The sequence below is a fragment of the Pagrus pagrus genome (genome assembly GCF_965226575.1).
Source record: "Pagrus pagrus genome assembly, chromosome: 22".
Lineage (NCBI taxonomy): Eukaryota > Metazoa > Chordata > Actinopteri > Spariformes > Sparidae > Pagrus > Pagrus pagrus.
Window position 1 is genome coordinate 16,796,027 of NC_140204.1, and position 23,469 is coordinate 16,819,495.

Here is a 23,469-nt window from a genome sequence, read left to right on the forward strand (position 1 = left end):
CACACACACACACACACACACACACACACACACACACACACACACACACACACAATTGCTGTGACCCTTTCCTGGAGTTGAAACCCAATCGCAGTTGCCAACCATGCAAAACTTGCCAGCACAGCAAGGTTTTGTTTTCTTTTTGTGGGTGTGTGTATGACTCGAAAGACCTACTGTCTGCTGTAAGATGAACTGAAGCATTTTTTTTTTTACTCCATGTGGCCATATATAGAGGCTATTAAAATAACTTCATACACTACTGGCCTTGTGGGTTCAAATTAAAGTCACTCAGATACAGTCAAAGGAAGCGGGGGTAAAATATATCGTTTTTTCTCTGAAGCTGAATATTTCACTAAAAGATGAATATTGTGTGGGGGCTGCAACTGGCTACAGGGTGAAACATTAACCATAGTAAAGCAGTGACAGTAGGAAAATCCAGGCTAAGCTCACTGTCCCAGCACACTTACTTTGACTGTACAAAAGGGAACCAGTGTTATCAGACTGTGCATCGTTTCAGTGTTTTGACATTGGCTCTTGAACATGTACTTAAATATTAAGTGATGTTATGTTACATCAAATATTACCGGGAAAACTATACATTTTAATGTTAGGAAATCTAAGTGGTGGCTATGCGTTTAATAAGACAAGAACATGGAAGAAAATTGCAGTGCCTTGCTAAAATTGCTTCGCAGTTATTCACAGCTTTCTGTATATAAAGCAGTGGACCTGCTTGTTCCCCAAAATTGTATTTGTGGCTGTGAAAAGAGTATAGAGCGTAGCTTCCAATAACAGCTTTTGATTGCTTTAAAAACATAGTATTTTGTACGTTTTTTTTGAGTGACAAAATATTATTTTCTTTGACAAAGTCCAACATGCTTTCATGTTGTTTTGCCTTTTAAGTCTCTCCACAGGCCTGGGAGATCCTGATCAATATTGGATGTCCATTTCATTTCTCTAATCTTAATCTTGCCATCAGATTTTAATGCAGATTTTATAACACCCTAATCGCCATGTGGAAGTACAGCTTTAGTTCTGTAGACCAATTTTCTGCTGACTGTTTCTAATCCTTGATAAAAACTGAAGGCATTTGAGCTGGTGTAATCTGGACTAGCCTACCTGAATACAAAAGGCTTGGATTCTTATTCAACTCAATTTTTAATTTTTTTATTATTTTTTTTAATTTTTTTTTTTTTAATTTTAAATGTTTTTTTGGTGCATTTAATGGAATATTAATGTATGTATTGTGCCATTTATTTATTTTTGATTTTGTCAGATTCAGGCTTCTTTATAAACCTAAATTAATGTGTCTTCTCAAATATTTGTAATGTATTAGATACATTTATTTCACATCACTTTCACTTTGATCATAGTTCAAGGTTCATTTTCACAGCATCTAATGTTAAAAGCTCAATTTGAATAAGATTCTGTCTGTTGCTTTAAAAGCATTGTGGTCTCTCAAAGAGGCAGCCATGTTGACGAGGTGTGTACAGAGTTACCTAACCCAATTTTTTTTAATGCATATTTATAATGTGTTTTTCGTTACTTGTATCACTCAAGTGGATGAGTGCAGCTCCACTATTCTAAGAGATAAATGAATCTCAGCCTTGATATGGAGAAGTGGGCCAGTGGCACTAAACGGAGAATGAATATGAAATAAAATTATTGTTACAACCTTATCTGTCCTTTAAAAGCTTTGTATCTGTGGGACATGTAATCACAGGATACTCAAAGTGTTCAGGACAGCTTTTTTAAATGTAAAACTTTTCCCTTGTTTTTGCCGCGATACATTTTAATCATCACTTTCTATCACATTCTGACTAGGAGTCATCATGTCCTCTCTTGCTTACATTTTTGCCTCCTCTCTTCACAGGAGTCCAAGTCATCCGGCCGCTCCAGTATGCCGCGATGTCGGAACTCCGTCGCCACGACCACATCAGATGACCAGCCGCACATTGGTAACTATCGGTTGCTAAAAACCATCGGCAAAGGCAACTTCGCCAAGGTCAAACTGGCACGACACGTCCTCACCGGAAAAGAGGTAGGCATGCATGCAAACACACGCTAGATTGGACCGAAAGCTTTAATCCATCCTTTGGTTCCGCTGACAATGTGACTGATTTTCTAAACTTTTAGACTTGTATTTTTAGCCACTTTGGTCACATTCTGGAGAAATGCTTTTACTATTGAGTCTCTATTTAACTTAAAACCACCTTGTCAACAACGAGGCTAAGAAAGCCTGTTTAAAAAGAAGAAATGTCAAGAGTTTTGTCTGAAAAACTGAGTCAATCATACACCAAACTGCTCTGACTCTTCTATTTCAGACAAAGTAAAACTACCATAAGAAATTGTAAGCAGTTGAGGAAACCTTACTACTTACATTTTTTAGCCAGGTACTATTTTATCACCAAAAACTATTTAGAGTAGAAAAGAAACTTCAGGTGTATGTAATTGGCCAAGGTTGTAAAAAGTATGAAAACACTATAAATGTTTAGCTGTTTTCTAAACGTTAATCTTGCTTCCTGCTTGCTGAGGGTAGGGAAGGGCTCATGCTGTGAAACACAGTAGGTCTGGTCTGGTCCTGGGCTCGCATGGCTTTGGAGACGGTACATCTGCTGCAGGAGATTAGATCACCATTGTCAGCTTGAATAGAGAAGCCTAAATGTCTCCGGCTTACTGTGAATTCCAGATGTGATGTAACGTTGCGGCCTGTCCCTTTAAGGGAAAAGCTGCGTCTGCAGTGAGCCCATGCCGGGCTCTGTCTGAGGCCCAGTCAAGTCGACTCTCGCTCTGCGTTTGAGAGAGAGAGCTCGAGAGGGGTGGGCGGGCTCTGTCAATGTGTGACAGCTCTGTGCCTGACACCCTGATAACACTCCATGTGACTGGCTGACACACACACACACACACACACACACACTTAGATACACACACACAAAGAAAACAAGGGAGAGTCAGAGGGCATGAAAGAGTTAGACAGACAAGCACAACCAGAAAGAGGAGTGGAAGAAAGGATTTAGTTGACAGTGGAAGACAGAAATGGGAGAGAGAAGTAGACCTCTCTTTTCCGTGTCCTTGTTAAGAGATCATTCTTCGTTTCCTTTCTCTCTGTGTCCTCTTTTCTCTTGTTCTGTTTCATCCCTTTTTTTCTACATCTCTCACTTTGAATCTCTCCCATCTGTCTGTTTCTCTATTTTTATTTCTCTCCCTCTTCACCTCTCTGTGTTGTATCCCTCTCCTGAACTGGTGTCCACTGTTGGATTATGAACTATAGACCTCATTATGGGTATAAACCATGCCTCAGCTGGGCCGCGTGTGTGTGTCCCTGTCTTTATACTTGCCCTATTATGTAACTGTCACCTGCTGTGATTGTGTGGTTATCACTTAATGCTGTGAGATTGCATCGCTCTGTTTGTGTGTGTGTGTGTGTGTGTGTGTGTGTGTGTGTGTGTGTGTGTGTGTGTGTGTGTGTGTGTGTGTGTGTGTGTGTGTGTGTGTGTGTGTGTGTGTGTGTGTGTGTGTGTGTGTGTGTGTGACATCTCCAAAAAGATAGCTGTGTGCCTGTGATGGCTGTAGCCACGCAGGTCTGTGTGAGCGAGATGCGTCAAACCCACTGCAGCAAGTGTCATTATTGACTAAAAGTGTAATAATAAATTAACATGTTCTTGTTTTGCTTCTAGGTGGCTGTAAAGATCATTGATAAGACACAGCTCAACTCCTCCAGTTTGCAGAAGGTGGGTCTCCCTCTCTCTTTCACACACACATGCACACAGACATACATTTACAGGCATATATCAGTCCCTCAGTCCCTCTTATCCCTTCTCTCAGAAGTCAAGTCTTCTGCCCCACGTGTCTTTCTCTTTTGGTCTCTCTCTCTCTCTCTCTCTCTCTGTCTTTCTGAAGTGGTCTAGTTTTCAGAGAGGGTTTTAATTACAGGAAACAAGCTGCAATTACTTCTTTTGATCGTGGCAGGGTGGGGTCTGTCCACTTACACGCACACTCTCTAACCATGTATGCTTGCGCACTCAACACACACGCATTTGCAGCCATATGCATAACATACACACTTGTGCGAATGCAGACACACAGAACACATGACAAGAAAATGTTAAGACGTAGCAATGATGCTGACAGAGCAAAGACATAAAAACAGTGATAAACGTTCACATACCCTTACATCGGATGTACAGATGCACTCAAATGCACATCCATGCACACTAGGACCAGAATTGACAGAGAACTCCTGATATTATACTCTAATAAGACTTAAAAGATTCCTTATTTTTTTATTGTCAACAAATCCAATGTAATGATGTTTGTTTTTTACTTGTTATGGGCATTTTTGACTGTAAGTGTGTGCTTAAGAGTTACTGCGTAGCTGCACTGTAACTGATGTATGCGCTCTCAAAGTCATGATAAACATAAAAATCAGCTTCAAAGCTTGATTTAATACACTGTTTTGCTCCTAAATATAAGATAGTTTTGAAGTTATGTTGAAAAAGTGGCTTACAGATGTCTTTGAATGTAGTAAACACCTGTGACACTTTAATAGCTGTAGGCTAGCTCCTAGCTGTCTGTCGTCAGTGTGTCTTCCGGATATACTTCCATTAAGCCTAGTCTGATCTGCAGCCTCTGAGGAAATACATTTCTGACGATTGAAAGCGTCTCTTTACACCTTTGGATGACGTTGAGCTAGACCTGATTAAATAAGTACTTTGTACACAGTAGTTGAAGTTATCATGTCAGAGTTTACAAACAGGCATTGTTAATTTAACTTTAAAATCCTACATTGTGCCAGACCTTGGATTTGAACTAGTATTGCTTGTTTCCCTGACGGTAAGTCATAACTAACTATGTTTACTGGTGTTTTCCTTCCAGTAATTTGACCCACAACGCTCAAAAGCAGGAAGTGAATGTTTCCAGTGTCACTTTACTCTCTACAAATATTGATTTTGGAGTCTTTCCAGTGACGCAAATAAGAAATTGCAAAGTCAATTGATATGAATTTGCACAAAATGTGTAAAATATAAATGTCACTCACAACACATATTCACACAGACAGAAACCTTTATCTGACAGTGCATTTGACACGCAACTCTGTGTGGCTTGTTTCTTGCAGCTCTTCCGGGAGGTGAGGATCATGAAGATGTTGAATCACCCCAACATAGGTGAGTCACTCATATTTAATTAATGTTTCAGGGTTCTGTATTCAAGCCAAATCATAATGATCTCTTTTCTCTCTCATCTCTTATTTTTGCTTTCACTTTTGCTGCCCTGGCCTTGTCTGTCTAAACTCTCTTATTTCCCCTGCTCCTCCCTTTCCTCTCTCTCTCTCTTTCTTTCTCTTTCTGCCCTACCTCCCTGTAACCCCCTCCCCCTGTCTTTGCCTTTCTCTCTCCACCTCCAGTCAAGCTCTTTGAGGTGATAGAGACAGAGAAGACTTTGTACCTGGTAATGGAGTACGCTAGTGGAGGTAAGTGCGTGTCACTGTGAAATCATTCCCCCTGAGGCTTGGCACTCTGAAACTTAGAATCCAAAGGTTCCCAAATAAAAACGCTACCTTCCCTCTGACTGTACAGGCTCGACAATATTTTGACCACGGTGTTGTTTATTTGCTTTGTTAAGTTTTATCATTGAAAATTAATTAAACAAATTAAAATTAAAATAAATGGCTTGTTTTTTTACATGTTTATATTTTAATTTAATAGTTAAATGTTTAGCTCACTGTGCCCATACTTTGTTCTTAAAGGACATTACTTAGTTCAATGTCCAGTTGACCCAGTACTCTGGTTTTAAAGAGACAAGTATCAGGTTCCAGCACTAAATCTGTTCTCCTCCTCTTTCTCTCGTCTCCCAGGAGAGGTTTTTGATTACTTGGTGGCCCATGGCAGGATGAAGGAGAAAGAAGCCCGTGCCAAATTCAGACAGGTTTGTGTGTGTTAGAGCCTATTAGTGTGTGTGATTTGATAGATATTTGTGTATAAGCTGCTGTTGTTTTAAGGCATATTAGACTGATATTAAAAGGGGCTTCTCAATAATAGTAACATTCGCTTGATTTATAAATAAATAAAAATAAGCAATCGAATATACAAAAACGCATTTTGTATTTCAGTGTTTTTAATGATTGATCCTTAGTTCTCCCTGTCACTGCTTTCTGATGAAACCCTAATGAAGTGTCTTACTTCATTGTCTAACCATTTCAACACGTCCTTCTTTTCACTTCTTTCCATCTTTGTCTTTTTCTCAATCATTTTCTCACTCTCCAGATTGTGTCAGCGGTGCAGTATTGCCATCAGAAGTGTATAGTACACAGAGACCTCAAGGTGAGAACACACACACACATTATTGAATTACATTGAGTGTCAAAGTACAAGCAAGAATGCATGCTGTCTCTCTCTTGCTCTCTCTCTCTCTCCACTTGAATCTTCAAGCCAGGCTTTGACTTTTTGAGATGAAATCCTGCCCTCATGAACAGGCGCCCCAGAGGTTCATCACAAAGATGATATAATGCCCCTCAAGTGTTGAGGCTTAAACTCGCATACCCTTACATGTGAACATTCGCGCATGTATTCCTATGCACTTGTCCTATTTTGTTCTGGACTAGATCCCTCTCTCCCGTCTTTGATGCACATAAGTTGGTGCCAAAAATGAAACACACAAACAGGTCTAATGCTTTCAGGTCATTTTGGTTCGTAGTATTATGCAGAGTTGTAAATCCTCTTATTGTGCCAGCAGGCAGACCTGTAGACAAGACATTATCATGATTACTAACCTTACAGGAACCTCTAATCTCAAACTTGTTTTTCCCGCTCCTGGCTATTTTTGCCTTTTTAATAAACATTTTCAGTGCTTTGACCAAGGTCATAAGATACTTTGTACGCTTTAAGCAGGTAAAATGATCTGCATTTACAAAGAAGGCAGCATGGGAAATAAAACTTCTTGAGGACAGACAATTTTCATTACTATAATGCGTACCATCCTGCACATTATCCTAATCACTCTTGATCTGTGGGTTGTAATGTGTAATCTGGCACACGCTTCACTTTAGCAGGTCCTATACCGCTAGAGAACAGTGTGATGAGGCTGTATTTCCTAGCGAGACAAAAATTGCTCTGTTTGGGTCCTAAGATGAGAAACACAGTATGGCTGCAATTCTGCTCTTGATATGGTTTATACTGCTGTATCCAGTGGTCTCCACTGGTGGCTCTTTCTTTTCTAAAACAAAGTAACGTCAAAGACTTTAAGGTAGACAAACAACTAAATTAAAGTGTTAATCAGCTATAGATGTTCAAATCTGTCAGAAGCCGATGTTCATTTATTGCTCAGGTCAATGCGTGGAGATGATGTCAGTGTTGTACTTAATGTGCGCGCACACGTCGAACATACAGAAGCAGCAGAGTATTCAGAGCAAGTGAAAAGGAGAGCGCACCTGTTGCTAGGCAACCCCAGCCTCCTTGCTCACTGGCTCACTTTAGGCTCAGGGATACAAACACACACACAGGAATAAACTGTGGCAGCTCACTTTGCCCATTGTGAGCTACTTGTAGGCCCCAGACCATTACTCTGAAACCCTCCTCTTTCACCCAGCACGGTTTTTTTCCCTCCCCAGAGAAAGGTGTTTCTGTGAAATAGATTGTTGTCAAACTCATTTGCATGTCAGAGAAAATCTTTGTTACACTGACACTGGATGACGGGATGGCCTGTTAAACTTTAAACCTTTTAAACGTTTCTTGTAGCTTTGATTCTCCTGTTAGTAAGGGAAGTGGAAAAATAATTTCCATATGTTAAAAATAAAATATCTCATTACCATATTGCACAAAGCAAATCTTAAGTATGTGTTTCTTTTCTTGGTGCATGTAGTATTCAGAAGGAAAAAAAAATCCCTGCATATTAATAATCTTTCCTCCTCTCCATCTTGTTCTTCTTGTTTGCCTCTGCATCCTTCTGCTCACTACATCATAATTATGTTTTCCTCTCACCCCCACACTTTGTCTGTCCGCAGGCGGAGAACCTGCTGCTGGACGCAGACATGAACATCAAGATAGCAGACTTTGGCTTCAGTAATGAGTTCACTCTGGGGAACAAGTTGGACACATTCTGTGGCTCCCCACCCTACGCTGCCCCGGAGCTCTTTCAGGGCAAGAAGTACGACGGGCCTGAGGTGGACGTGTGGAGCCTGGGGGTGATCCTCTACACACTGGTCAGCGGCTCGCTGCCCTTCGATGGACAGAACCTCAAGGTCAGGAAGAGGAGAGTGTGTGTGTGTGTGTGTGTGTGTGTGTGTGTGTGTGTGTGTGTGTGTGTGTGCGTGTGCGTGCGTGTGCGTGCGCGCGCGGGTTACATAAGTGGATGTCTATATTCTGTGGGTGTTTGTAGTATTTGTCATGCTGGTTTCAGTTACTTCTGCCCTCCAGAATGCAAAAATTAAACTCAAGAGTGAGTGTGTAATAGTGCCAACCCAAGTAGTTTGTGTTCAAATGGGGTTTGGTGGTGTGATGCAACAAACAGGCACTGAAACCTGTTATTTGTTTTTTAAACAGAAAGAATCCAATACTTCCTGTGAACTATAGTTATTCACAATTATTCATACCACCTATCACACTGTGCATTCAGTCGGTACCCACATGACTCACTCTGGAAGTGCAGACACATTTTGGGTGGGCGATATGACATTGAATAAGATGATATTGATATTAACATGCCTGCTTTATCTAGGATGCCTTTGCACTACCTCCTGCTGTTTGGAGTTGTGTTTAACACCTACATTTCTGATCTCACTGCTTTCTGATTTCATTTCACTCACTGTATTAAAATGCATTCTTCGTTTTTATTGTGCTTCGACAAAAACAGTGCAAACAGTACAACTAAGATAGTTTCATGTGAATGTTTCAGCAATTCAAAAGGGTATTCTTTCAGTTTAACACTTGGTTTTGCAGTGTGGTAGATTTGTATGCAGATTCAGGGCCTCACCATTTAGCTCCTTGAAAGCCATTGACATACATCACAGCAGTGTTAACAGCTGTCACTGCATGCATTGGCCTTCAGTGTCTCAATAAATGATAATTATGAAGACCCCTCTAGTGGGGAGAGTAATGTGGAAGAGGTTAATAAGTTTAGTGGCACATCATTAAAATGTAATTTGTTGATTAAAGACCACTAAAGAAATTACAATTGTTAGAATGTGATTTTGATTATTTGTGCCTGACTGACTGCAAGAACACAAGAACAATCTTGAACATAACACATTTTGATTGTATGACAGATGAAGAAAAAGTGTACGAACGATATTTCTTTTGTTATACCACCCACATACTATGCTATACGGCTGGGCGATATGGCCAAAAATGTTATCACGATATGTTTTTTTATATTGATCAATGTCGATAATTATCACGATTTACAGTATATTTAACAATAATAATGTTGAATTGACAGTATCAAGTATTTAGAGTATTTTCCTTAGGACAGAACTCAAAACAAACCAGAAGGTTAATTATGGTTTATAAAATACAATTAGTTATTGTCAGAATGAATAGGTGACAAACATTCAACAGAACCAACCAACCAAATGGCTTTATGTTAAACACTGAATAAATAAAATGATAAATATGTTCAACAAATTGCTTGTTTCAAACGTGTCTCAAACATTTTAGAGGTAGTATACTGAACTGAACATTGATTAAGAAAATAAAATAAAAAGGTAAATGTTGAGGATGCTACTGTTTTCTTTGACTCCTGCACATTATTGAGCTTGCAGGTAGTTGTTCAGTTCAGCTTTAATGCCTCCTGTCCTGTAAGATCTGATGTGGTTCGGACGTGCGACCAGACCACGTATCAACGGTGACATCTCTGAGCTGCTCCTCCAACTTTACCCTACACTCTGCGTAGAGACGATTTTTCAACCGTGCTTATAGGCATCATATGTTTAGTGATACAGCACGTAATTGCGCTGGTTATGACTTTGTGTCACTTCGGTTTCTTTTCATATGGGGTAATGGCGGAAAAAGCAGCAGCAACTGTTGGTTGTCGAACTGAAGTTTGACTAGTAGAAGCAGTGGGGCTGGGCTGTTGGCTACTTGAGGGGAGGCTGACGCTAGCATGACGGCGCTAACTTACGCTCTCGGAGTACTGTTTGGGACGGTACCTTTCGAGATGATGGAAGAGGTTGGTGGTGTTTCCAGTTCTGCTGAGGACTGGTCGCCGACACATTTTGCACCTAATGGTGGTCTGTCCTTTGTCAGACTTCAGGTAGCCGAACTATTTCCAAATAACCGAAGTGGTATGACCTTTTTTCGGTACAATTTCTTCGTCTTTCGCAGTCTCCTCGCACTCTGTTTTTAGCTAGCTGGACCGCTCATTGTCTTGTGTCGGCTGGACACACAGGTGGTCACCATCACTCTGAGTTGTTGTGAGTGGGAGGGGCCGGAAACATCTATCAACCACATGCATCTGTTTCTCTGCTGTGCGATTGGCTGTTGGTTTAGTGTTTTCTAGGTAGAAGAAAACGGACTGAAAAATAACTATATCGAAAATAAATGTCATAACTTTATCATCGTTATGGTGGAAAATTTTATCATGAAAATTATCGGGATTGTTTTATCGCCCAGCCCTACTGTGCTACCACTGTGTAAGAATCATAGCTTTTTAAAATGCTTATTTACTTGTGCTTAGGTGAACGCTGTACTTGATTAACAAAACTATTAATAATTTGTGCTTATGTTGCAGCTTATGTTGCTGCTTGGCCAATTAAAGAGTCAAATCTTTGATCATGAAAACAATTTTTTCATAGACCTTTCTTTTCAGTGCTGTCCAAATATTTGAGGGAGTTTGCTACCCTTTGACAGAATCTGTGGATGTGAGAGAAAAAGATTGTGTGCATGTTTTTGGAATCTGCTGTTGACTCTCCATGCCCTTGTCCGTCACCAGGAACTGAGAGAGCGTGTGCTGCGTGGTAAATACAGGATTCCTTTCTACATGTCCACGGACTGCGAGAATCTGCTCAAAAAGTTCCTCATCCTGAACCCCTCCAAAAGAGGCAGCCTCGAGGTACGCTGCACTGCATTAACACACACACAAATGTAATTTTCAATCTGAACCAGATTTAAAATCCCTTATATTTAGCTTGATTAAACTTGCATACTAAAAAAAAACAAATGAAACAAAATCTCCTAATAACTAGGCCAGTGATTGTTTATTCATCAATCTAATGGTGTATGTGGCTCACACACCTGGACCTGCTTCAGCAGCTATATGTTAGTTTGTTGCTGAAGTGTAAAGTGCTTTTTAAAGGCATAGTAAACACTTGTTAGTTTGGGATTTATCAGTAACTAAATGTGGATGAACTAAGGATAAATGGACAGTAAAGTTATAGCAACAAAAACTTTTTTGATGAGTAGCAGGTGTCACTCACTATTTGTGATAACCCGATTCCCATTATCATTTTGTATTAAAAACAGACTCTGATTTTGTCTTCGGCTTGTCTCTGGTTGACCTGCTAAATGTTATGGCGGCCCAGTTAAAATACACAAAGAGGACTCAAGCTTTAGTGTGAAAATTCAGTCCTGTGACCGTTTAATTTACACCTACCTTAAAGTTTGTGTACGATGAGTCTGCATTTCTAAGCAGCCAACAGGTCGATGTGGGTCACTTTTGCTCTGTTGTGATTTGTAGCCTGTTAAAGGTTATGGCTCTAATTCTTAAGGAAGTCATTTGCATATTAAAGAAAAAATATACTCCCATTAGAAATACCAATTAATTGCCAAGATTGGTTGATTAAATAGATTAATAATATAGAATTAATTCAGCTTTAGTTGAGCTTAATTCTGCATTATTCTCCTTTATGTTGCCAACTTGTCTTGAGGAGATTCTTGTACTCATCTTTTTGCCCTCTCTTCTTTCTCCTCTCCTCTCTCATTCCTTAACCTTTCCTCCTTCCTCTGCTTTTTGCCCCTTGACATCTTATGTCTCCCTGTATCTGTACGTTTGCTTTGCTCCCAGCAGCAGATAATGAGGGACCGGTGGATGAATGTGGGCTATGAGGAGGAAGAACTCAAACCCTACATTGAACCCATGCCAGATTATAAGGACCCCAGGAGGACAGGTAGGCACAGAAACACCCTTAAAAAAAAAAAGAAAGACAAATGTATTCCTTTATTTAGCCACGCACAGACACACACGAGTACAGATGTTCTTTTTCCTCCACTCTCGCACAAGGATAATTTATCCTGCAGGAAGCTCAAGATTCTAATTATAAACTGGTTGTGTGTGCAGACATCATGCTACAGATGGGATTCTCTCAGGAGGAGATCCAGGACTCACTGGTGAACCAGAAGTACAATGATGTGATGGCTGCATACCTGCTACTGGATTATAGGAACTCTGAGGTATACCATTTCTTTCTCACACCTACACATGCATCCATTTACAGAGTAACATGCCAGTTATTATTGGGTTGTCAGAGCTCTCTTAGCTACAGTTATACTTATCATTATATACAAGAAAATGTAGGGCTTCATTTTTATTTTGCCTTCAAGCCATCAGAACATACAATTTGCTGTCATCTCTGACTTTGAACACGTATATTTATCATCAAAACACTTCATGTTAAAAAATGCTATTTTTAGTCCTTTGTGTTTGTTGGAGCCACACCACAGTGTCTCTGCATCATACACACATATTCAGACCTGTGTTTGTTTTCTTTTTCCCCTCAGCTGGATGAAGGTGGCATCAAGCCCAGGCCAGGAAGTGATGTAAGCAACATAAACGCCCCCTCCCCGCCTCATAAGGTACAATGAGAACACATAATATCTTCTGCTAACACATAATGAGGCCTCCCAACTCCAACCAGTGGCACAAGTACACTGACTTGACCTCTTTTTTTGTTTTGTTTTTTACCAAAAACACTCTGGGAATCTGTTCTGATGTAGGTAAATTTTAGGTTTTAGATTGCAGACCTACATACATGTGAACTACAGCAACCAATGTCCTCCCCAGATGCTTGAATTCACCATGTTGTAGGTTTGTTCTGCTAGCATTCTTACATCCCAGTGTGTTTGCGTAAACGCTGTCGCGTAAAGAATACCAAACTGACACTGTGTGCCCATCCCCCTCTCTCAGGTACAACGCAGTGTGTCATCCAACCAGAAGCCTCCGAACCGCAGACCCACTGACCAGGGTGAGATTGGTGTATTTCGCAGTGGAAGGGGGCGAAGCTGGTGTGTGTTTAGCAGTTTAGGAGAAGGAAAAGTGGACGCAGATGGGGGCATATTGTGATTGTCAACCAAAATTAGAATCCTCTAATTTTAATTCTGGTGCATGCTGGGATGGTCTCAAGTCATGCCACCCTAAAGCAGGTGGAAATGATAATTGAATAAAAGATTCAAGGCCTCGAAAGGCAGTGAATAGGTTTAAAACGTCCTATTTAGTCCCAAAATAGTTTTTGAACATGTTGCATATTTGTTAAGAGACCCAGACAGACTTTTGTTAGAGCTGAGGGATGACAGCAAAATGACAAATAAGATAACGATGATGAAGATGATGCAGATGGGGAAAAAGCAAGACTAGTCACAGAAGTTGATAGCCTTTCTGATGCACTCCCTCTCTGTCTTTCTCCAGGCTCCTCCCACTCTAAGAGAGGGGGTCAAGCAGACAACAGGAATGCAGCGGAGGATTCTGGGAGGAAAGGTTCGTCAGGCAGCTCCACTACCAAGGTGCCGGCCAGCCCTCTGGTCTCCACTGACCGCAAGAAGAGTACCACGCCCTCCACCGTGAGACCACACACACCCACATTGCTCACATGACATGTGCAACAAGGCTTTGGCTTGGCATAGTAAAGAAAAGCACAGGTGTTACTCATAACATTAACGATTATATGTGACAATGAGCAATACCAGGACCCTGAAAGTGAAGCAACTAAATGAGAGTCAGCCATCATAGATTTCATTATTTACACCTGTGCTTTTCGTTCTGTGACATGTCAACATCACCTAGCTCTGTCATCCACTCACTTGATACCAGTTAAGAAACAGATGAACAAAATGAACGTGTTTCGTCAGACAGGATGTTGTATCTGTCTTTATTTTGTTAATCTTAAGCATTGTCTGACACTTTCTATCTGACCAACTAACAAATGTGTTGGGAGTATAAAATGATCTCTCAGGTTTTAAAAATGATAGTAAATGTATTTGATGTAGTCCCTTGTCACTACAAACCCCTAGTTCACCTGCACTGCTGTTACATAACATTATAATAATAACTTTATAAATATAGTACCGTCCTACAATACTGTTACCAATAGTTTCGAATGTGCTTTACAAGCAAGTCATGTATTTGAATTACTGTCAGTGAATACAATCATAAATAAAATAGCTTAAAAGTAAAGAGGAAATAATGGATTAAAGTAACAATAACATAAGTTACAGATAAAATAATTTTTAAAAGGCAAAGCAGCAAAAGTGTTGAGAGACTATTTAAAACAGGGCAGTGAATTTCTCTTATCAGTATGGTGATTTGTGTACTACTAATATTTGTTGTCTTTGTTTTTATTTTAGGTTTTGTCTCATACTTGTCATATTTCTTGATTCTATCTCTGCTTTGTGCTTACGCACTCTGCAATTAAATAAAGAGCACATGGACGTAGGTGATATCATGCAATTTCTAGTATAGCTCCGGCATGGCCTCCACCTGAGCAGATAGCTAATCTTTCAGGGTGGAAATGGAAAACATCCGTTCACATTTTACCGCTCAGAGCACGTTGACAGCTGTTTCCAGTATTTGACTGACAAGGAAGAGCAAAGGAAACGATACAATGACTATACAATACATCCCTTTGGTAAAAGTTTCTTATCATCAACCCAATGTTTACATGTCCGCAATTTTTCAGCATCATATGACGACAACTCGTGTACCGACTCATGTTGTTCTGACATGATAATAATTCCAACAGCACATGAACGCACACGAAAATGAAATGATTTTGTAATTGAATTTGTTAAAGGGAATTCTCTTCAGTGATGATTCTTTGAAGATTGAATTTCTTTTCTTCCTCTCTCCCTTCAGAATAGCATCCTGTCCACTGGACGCAGTCGGAACTCTCCTCTGACTGAGAGAGCCATGGTGGGCCAGGGCATCCAGAACGGCAAGGACAGGTACACACATGCACACACACACTTACAAACATAAATATACACATGCAATCATTTCTACACACACTCTTTCTCTCTTGTATCTCTTCCTCACTAAGACACACAGACACACATGTAATACAAACACACTCAGCATGGTTTGTGAATGAAGCAGTCCCACAGCTGTCTCAGTGACTGAATCCCAGACCTTGGCTGGTACTCTCCAGAGCTCTGCCAGCTGGCTCAGGGAGGCCCACAGCTTTCCCCCAGGGCGGGGTGAGCCCTCCTGGACAAGGAAATCAGGCTCCCTCGGGAATTTAGGCCAAACCTCCAGTAGATTACAGATTACCCATGATGGTCTGATTGAGGCCTGCCAGTCAGAGCCGGTGGACACTCGTTCACATGCATGCAGGTTGACATATGCTGACACAGGACCTCATTTACTCTTTTTTGTTCTTTTCCTTTGGTAAATTGTTCCTTTTCTGAAGAACCTCCCCAAACCTGGAGTTGACTCAAACAAGTTTTTTGCCCAAAATCAAACCAGGGATAGCCTGGTAGAGACGGTAATAAACTAGGGTAATAAAAAACAGGATTTCTGGGGTTTTGGGAGAAAAAAAATAAAACATGAAGTCCATTGGTACGGCCACAAGTCAAGCTCCCTCTTTTTCCATTATTCCTTCATTGAATCTGGATATTGCGGAGTGTGACATCCCCTCCCGTTTGCCCTGTCTCATTTCATCCTTCCTAAATATAATCCATCCTTTCAACTCCCTCTTCCTCTTCCAATATGGACAAGACAACATTTTGTTCATATAGGAGTTACTTTGTTTTGTATTTTTCGCCCTGGGAGTGTACGTCTAAATACACCTCTTGCCCCTCCACACATACAACTATGTGCACATCACTCATGCTTAACCAGCTTTGTTTGCTTTTTCATGAGCATTAAACATAAAGCCAAACCATAATCCATACTGTGATGCAGTGTTCATTGTCATTACTGCTTTATTACTTGTTACATCAGTCTCAGATGACCCCTTCGTTCCCAACATAGTCTGCTACATGCAACATAATGGAAATGATTACACTGAATCCATGTTCAGGCTGTAAATTCTGAAAAATTTCTGGGCGGGTTTTCTACGCTAAATGGTGACGATGTGGTCATTTGAGACAGCATTTTTTTTCTTTAAGTACTATGGGTCTATTTGCCATGGTAGCTCTGCTAACTTAGTAGTTGTCATCTGCTTTGATTTTAAAGTGACTTTTTGATCATCGTTAATGCTTTGAAGTTTGGGCTTTTATACTTGTTACCCCTCCCTCCCCAATTCCTCGTTTTCCCTTTCTGTCCTTTTCTAATTTCCTCCGTTTGGTGTTCTTTTATCTGCGTCTGAGCTCTTGTCCCTCTGGATCTTAAGTCACTCAAATTTTCTTGGCACCTCCTTTCTCTTCCTTTCTCCAGCTTCCCTTTCCCCCTTTCTTGTCTTTTATATTAATCTTTCTTCTCCTTCTTTTTCTCCTCCCTCGCTCCCTTTCTCTAAGGAGATTAGGAAGACTTGTGATGGAATATTAACTCTTAGTGGCACTATATGGTCCCTGCGCTTGCCTCTTAATAGGCTTACACATACACAAAAATACCTACACTCACACAAGCTTAAACATACATGTCACACATGCTGAAACTCTTGCCACACACTGGGTTGTCCAGTGAATGCAGTTCTTTTTCCATCACTAGCTGAACTAATCCCTGTCAAAAAGAGTGTGTGTGTTTCTCTCAGCTCTGTGTTTGTTTTTCTGTGCAATTAGCAGCTGTTTGGTTGACCTCCATAAATGTCCGTCTCTCTCTCTCTCTCTCTCTCTCTCTCTCATTGCTCATTCCTCTGCTCTCTCTTCAGCCATCTCTCTCCCTCTGGTACCACTCTCCCCTGTCTCTTACTGTGTTTGTTTCTGTGTGTGGATAAAGTCAAGTCAGAGCTGTCCGTAATGTGCCAAGCTTTGTTGCTCGTAGGACGCTTGCTGATTAAGCGAGGGTTAAGGAAATACTCAGTATTGTTTGGTAAAGTAATTCAACAAAATACTCTTTGTCACAGATGGTTATTTTACGGTAGTAAAGGAAGGAACTTGACAGTAAGGTCACATCTATAAAACTGCAAGTTTGGAGTCAAAGTGATTGTCCAATAACAGGACAGTGAAAACCGCTTTATTTCCTGCTAAACATCTAAGAAATACTTAACCTGTCTATTAGTCATTTAAAAAGTGCCTAATCTAATTGGTTAATGTAAATTTAAACTGTTGTCTTGTAGTGTTGATTTTCTCAAGTTATTAATTAAAACATTTAGTTTCTTGGAATGTGTATGACAATTCAGATTTCTGTTGCCCAAGCTGACATCATTAGATTTCTTATTTTGTTTGACCAACAGTCCATATCTCAAAGCTATTCAATTTACTATCATTGGAGACACTAAAAACAAGCAGATATTCTCTTTTGAGAACCTGAAATCAGTGGACTTTTGGCATTTCTGCTTAAAACAGACAAGAACATTTATCATCAAAATTAATGTAAAATAAGTGTTTTCTACTAATTGAGCAACTAATCATTAGACCTCAAAATCTTATTTTTATCAATAAAAATCCACACCAAATTGTACAGATGCTGGAGCCATTAAGAATCATGAGATAGTATTTTAGGCACAGACATAATTTAAAAAGTACTATTAATAATAGTAACAATAATAATACTTCAAATTGTAATCTTTACATAATAAAACTTATTTCTTTTGCCCAATTCTCAAAAATGATATGATTTGCTTTACAAAAGATGAAAAAAGACAAAAATCTTTTATTAATATATAAAACAAAGAGACATTTAAGGCTGAAGGGGGATTTGTAAGAAATGATTAATTTTACTTCTTACTCCAGCACCTCAAACTGTGTTGATGATACATTCTTCCAATATGTAACCCTGCTGGGAGGGCAAATGAGCTGACCAGTGAAATACTGGGATGTCTTCACTTATTATGATGTGGTTTCATCGTTAAGTTTTGTTGCTTTGCACATTTTTGTAATGTTGGTAACCTGACTTTGTCCACTTGATTCATCTTCAGTGTGTTTTCAGTCTTCCGAGCTGTTACTGTTAAAAGTTGGTCTTTTGTGCTTTACTTGCTATGTCGGGAAGATTTACATGAAACAATGAATCAAACGAACATGCTGAACCTTTGATTGTAGTTTTTTCTTCCCTTTAAACTACAATGAAGCAACGTTAGCAACAAAAAGACCAACTTTTCTTTGTTCAAGTCCTTTTGCTCTGTGTTTTCTGTCTCTTTATGTCTGTACTTCCTCTGTTCTTCCACTTGTTTCCGTTCTCTCTGCTCTTCTCTCCCTCCTTCCTCCCCCCTCCCACCTTACCTTGTTTGATAAGTGCTGCTTCTAACCATGCTCCACCTCACCTCCCCGCCCACCCACACACAAACCCTGCCCGGTGTGTGTGACTGTGTGTATGTGTCATGCTCGTATGTATGTTTGATTGTGTGCCTCTTTGGGGGATTTGTCGTTTGTCTGTGTGTGTCTGTGTGTGTGTGTGCATTGGGCGGGGCATTCCTCCTGTTCCCTCCCCCCTCCTCCCAGCCTAAACACCCCGGGCTCCCGCGCCTCCACTGCCTCGGCTGCTGCCGTCCTCTCCTCCTCCTCCTCCTCCTCCTCGCGTATCCGCCACCACAAGTCCCTGTCCTCCTCCAATCATCCATGCCCCTCTGACCTGCACGCACCACGACCCAGGCAAGTCTCTCTCACACTCTCTCACACACTCACACAGGCAGACACTCAGAGCTCCCTCAGCCCCTTTTCAGCTCGTACCACAGATCATCATCCTTCCCCAAGAACGCGATGGACAAAAATGAAAAAGGAGAGATGAAATGATTTGTTGGCTCTGAAACCTTCCAACTGCTAGATCAAAGGGATGGCACCAACTTTTTGAGTAGCTTTTATTCACTCAGTGACAAACCCTGGCACACAGCAGTGATCTGGTTGCCAATATATATAAAATTATGAAAACGATCAAAGAGGGGGAGTTTTCTCTCAGAAGACTGTTTTATTTAACACAAACTGCTGTGCTTACTAACACATTAACATGTGCAAAAATGACGTTTCCCTAAAATTGTCTAATTTTCAACTAAAATCACCTCCTACAGTACTTAATATAGATATTAGGAAAGATGAATACAGCAAAATTGTTGAACCAATGTGAAAATTACACACTCCAATTTGCAGTCCAATATGCAGTCAAAATCAGTTTTTGGACCGAAATATTTTTTTTTCCTTCATGTGAAGCCTCAACCAGGAAGTAAAGTTAGCATTAATGTAGCTGCAAAGGGACTGCATGACACTATCTCGTCTGAACAGAAGAAATAGTTTGTAAAGTTACCGTCATGGTATCAGTTTCTCTAAATATCTACCCATATACTGTATATTCACCACTATAATATCACCATAGGGAGATGTCCAACATTTCTAACACCAGTTTTTATAGACTCACCAGTTACTTAGCAACAGCCAGGAAGTAGATTGTGGAGCTCAGAAAGCTGTGCAAGCTAAACCCAGTGTGGAGATACAGTGTGTTGACATATCTTGTCTTTGGCCGAACATTCACTCTCAAAGCTTACATTTACTCAGTGGACCATAATTGAAAAGTGAGAGGTTTGAGAAAAAGATGGGCAGGTTTTTCACTGAAGTGCCCCTCATCCAGAACAGAGAGGTTTTTTTTTTTTACTTGACTTGTTTGCTTTCAGCAAAATAAACAGACATAGTCAGAGAAGAGACAGTTCTGGATCAGCAGCGATTAGGTTTGCACATACACGGTCTCAATAGTTAATAGGCCGGGCCTTTATATATACTATAAGCTTGATTGTTGGCTGCCTTTATAATGAGGTCAAAGAAATACAATAAGTAAAGCAAGTTGAATGAGATGGCCTTTCTTAGAAACCTTCTGTTGACATTGCAGGGAATACCCAAAGGTTATGGAAAAACTAAAAATTCCCCATTAGCTACCTTCCTGTCCTGCAAAATGAGATTAGAGTCTGTCAAAGGTTGCTGTCTGAATGTTGGATATCATTATGCTGATTTAAAAATGTGTCGGTTACTACATTGTGCAAATAAGAACTTAAAATGTAATGTCTTAAATACCTGTATGCAAAGATTGATTCCTTCCGTGTAGATGGATAGTCAACAGTTATTAAGCTTGACAGAATCAGAAATCACAATCATTGAAGGACCCCAAAGTCATTCCAAAAGAAACTGATACTGAAGGAAAAGAAAATATTATTTATCATCTTCAATGATTGATGAAGACATAGTTTTGTTTGGGCACATACATACGGTTACATAAAGTACCTTAAATCTATAAACACTACAATTTTTATCATCAGATTGTCTCTGCTAACTGTCCCATTAATAACTTGCTTCTCTAAGCCTCGCTTACCTGCTTAGTCTACCTGTACTGGTAGGCTCTGCAGGTAAGTTGGTGAAAAACCACCTGTTAAATGTTCATTTACTTTGTATTACATTGCATTTGTTGAAAAATATATTTTAAAAAAGGTGCTCTTGGGAGAACCAGACAAATGCAGATGTAACAGTTGTGTTGATGCATGTTTGCTGAAATATACAAGTATGAACTTTAATGTTGTCTCCTATTTGGTTTCTGACATGTTGTTTGTGGACAGAAGGATTTTCCCTGCCTTGTCCTTTATAGCGTCTGTTTTTGCTCTCAAAGGTTGTTAAGTGCTCTATCCAGTCTCAATCTGCTATGTAAACTCTCCTCAGTTATGAAGTTGCCTGGGAAAACTTTGTCTTCATCTATTTAGCGTTGCGTGCACTGTGACGTTGAGTGAATGAAATAAAGTGATGACCTGACTGTCTTGTTGGTCGTGTGTGTGTGTGTGTGCTGTCTGTGTGTGTGTGCTGTCTGTGTGCTTTGTCGTCTAGATCGCCTGCTTATGTCTGTTTCAAGGGCTTCTTTGATAATTTGAGTTTAAATCCTCTTTGTTTTACCTTGCCACAATACAGGGTGGAAGGTCTGTGAATATAATCCTCAGCTACCTTAAATACTGTCTGAGGCAGAACTGATGCCATTTGCACAGACAGAGACTTCCACCCTTTTTGTGACAGTTGTTTAGTAAAAAAAAAAAGCCCCCCCTCAAATGTCAGACTAAATTTCCAGCTGAGCAAATGTCAAGGTGGCCCTCTGGCTGTATGTGCTTTTGTCTGCTCTATGTTGAAGTCTCGTTCTGTTGCATGCGTCGTTCAGCAGTGAGCTTGGGCTGTTCAGAACCTGGTTGGGAACGCTGGAGAGAAGGTACCGCTCCAACACTGTAATAAGACTGTACCCTGAGTGAGGAATAGGCACCTTTTCTCAGAACATAGTCTGTTTCCCGAAGTCCCACCCATTCCTATTTTTGTCCAGCTGTCCCCAAATACCCTTCTGAAAAACAACCTATTTTACTGAATGTGTATTTATGTACAGTAATAAGGCAAGCGATGCAGCACACAGGCAGCTAAACATTTGTGTAAAGTAGAGGTGCCGTCTACTATATGCAAATCAAGTATGCCTAGAATGAAAATCATTTAGCTGCTGCACCATGACGACCGGCCACCTGCCTTCATCTCATGTAACACAACCTTATAACTAAAGACGTTCCTAACAACTAATTTCAGATGTGTTTTAAACAGAAGTTCAAACTTAGATTAATCGACTAGTAAGTTAACACTCAGAAAACACTCGAAACTGAGCACAATTTAATCTATATGGTTTAACATTATCAGAAAAAAAATATTGTGCTTTAGAGCCATTTAAAAAAAAAGCATTATTCAGTAAAATAAATCGTATATAAAACTCCATGCGCCATACATTATGAACATTGAACATAATCCTACAAAACATGACGACAACTCACCAAAGAAAAGTTATTTATATACATGTATATAAATAATATCAAACACATTACACATTACTTATTACTTACCCTCTTCAGATATACTTACAGTCTGTCACTACTCTTTCGACAATGGAAATGCTTTCATATGTTGAAACAAATTGGAAAATTATTACAGCTGTTTTCCTCTCAGCAATATGTGGTAGCAATATGTAATAGGTAGCCCCCTTCAATCTATAGTCATCTTCATATCAACAGTAATATGTCGCTCTTCTCCCCACTACTCTGCCTGATCCAGCCTTTCTTTCCTTGCATCTGTATCCACAGAAGAGCTGTGTGCTTGTGTTTTAGGTATTTTCCGTCCTCAGTGCACAACTTGAACACATTCACATCAAATTAAAGGATGTGTTGAAGCTGTTCGTCACACAGCTAGACTGTAAACTTGACTCTTTATATTTGAGTGTTTAGTGCATTAGAGGCTCTGCATGGGACTGTTAGTTACCAACCCCTCGACAACACATGTAGTCCTCTAAAACTGACACACAGTTATTTAGCTACTCATCTGTAAAATGTGAAAATCAGCCTTGTATAATAAGCATTTAATAATGGCAATAAAACAGCTTTAGCTTGAAGCAGTGGGAATGTTCTTGGTGGGTAATGTTATTTCACATAGCAACAGATTCAAAACAGATGCTGTGATTTTAGAGTACAGATGGCAGTGATACGGAGAGACCAACAGGGAATTTGTGGGATATAGAATAAACTGAACTTTATTTGGTTGCTAGTTTGATGGCGGGCAAAACATTTATATGGATGCTTTGGTAAATACAGCCTCTCCTGTCTGTGTTAAACTTTGCCTCAGGATGATGATGTTGATTACCTACATTAGAGTAACCATTTCCTGCATCTGCAACATTTGTGTTGTTAAGTGGTATCTCAGTCCTATTGCAGCCCTCTACAGTGGATTGTCCATCTGTATTAACGTCTCTATTTATTCTACTAACCTTATTTCTTACACTCTATATTTGTCTGTCTTGTCTTGTCTTGTCTTGTCCTTGAGTGTGTGTGTTTTGTGTTTGTGCTTTTGCCACTTCTGTTTGTTGTGTTTGCAATGTACTGCAGGTGCACTAGTGCCACACACTGGCATTGAGGATGCGCGCACACTAATGCAAGCGTTTAGTTCACTGAACATTTAGTGTGTGTGGCTGTGAGAGAGAGCGAGAGAGAGCTAAAGGTTGGTGATGCTTTGCCCTATGGCAGAGGTAAAGAGGCTTAAGTGTGTATTTGCATGTGTGTGTCTGTGCCATTGACCTAATGTGGTCCTAAAAAATTGACTTTATTGACTTATGGGATTATGTGAAACATCAGGGCGAGCAGACGTTGATCAGACATAGCTACTTATACGACCTTATGCTGAGGTAAGTAGCTCATCAGGA

General features: G+C 40.0%; 1 protein-coding gene across 1 annotated transcript in view; it reads left to right on the forward strand.

Moving 5' to 3' along the window:
- The window catches only part of mark2b (MAP/microtubule affinity-regulating kinase 2b), a gene marked incomplete at its 3' end in the record, with an annotated part of 53,706 nt that overhangs the window by 17,681 nt on the left and 12,556 nt on the right, over positions 1–23,469 (forward strand). The window contains exons 2-16 of the mRNA XM_084343653.1: positions 1,871–2,038; positions 3,675–3,728; positions 5,114–5,162; positions 5,402–5,467; positions 5,852–5,922; positions 6,261–6,317; positions 7,997–8,233; positions 10,921–11,040; positions 11,992–12,094; positions 12,265–12,377; positions 12,705–12,779; positions 13,111–13,168; positions 13,609–13,760; positions 15,052–15,140; positions 18,735–18,884. Coding sequence (XP_084199779.1) covers positions 1,871–2,038; positions 3,675–3,728; positions 5,114–5,162; positions 5,402–5,467; positions 5,852–5,922; positions 6,261–6,317; positions 7,997–8,233; positions 10,921–11,040; positions 11,992–12,094; positions 12,265–12,377; positions 12,705–12,779; positions 13,111–13,168; positions 13,609–13,760; positions 15,052–15,140; positions 18,735–18,884 — 1,562 coding nt within the window. The remainder of the gene's footprint in view (positions 1–1,870; positions 2,039–3,674; positions 3,729–5,113; positions 5,163–5,401; positions 5,468–5,851; positions 5,923–6,260; positions 6,318–7,996; positions 8,234–10,920; positions 11,041–11,991; positions 12,095–12,264; positions 12,378–12,704; positions 12,780–13,110; positions 13,169–13,608; positions 13,761–15,051; positions 15,141–18,734; positions 18,885–23,469) is intronic.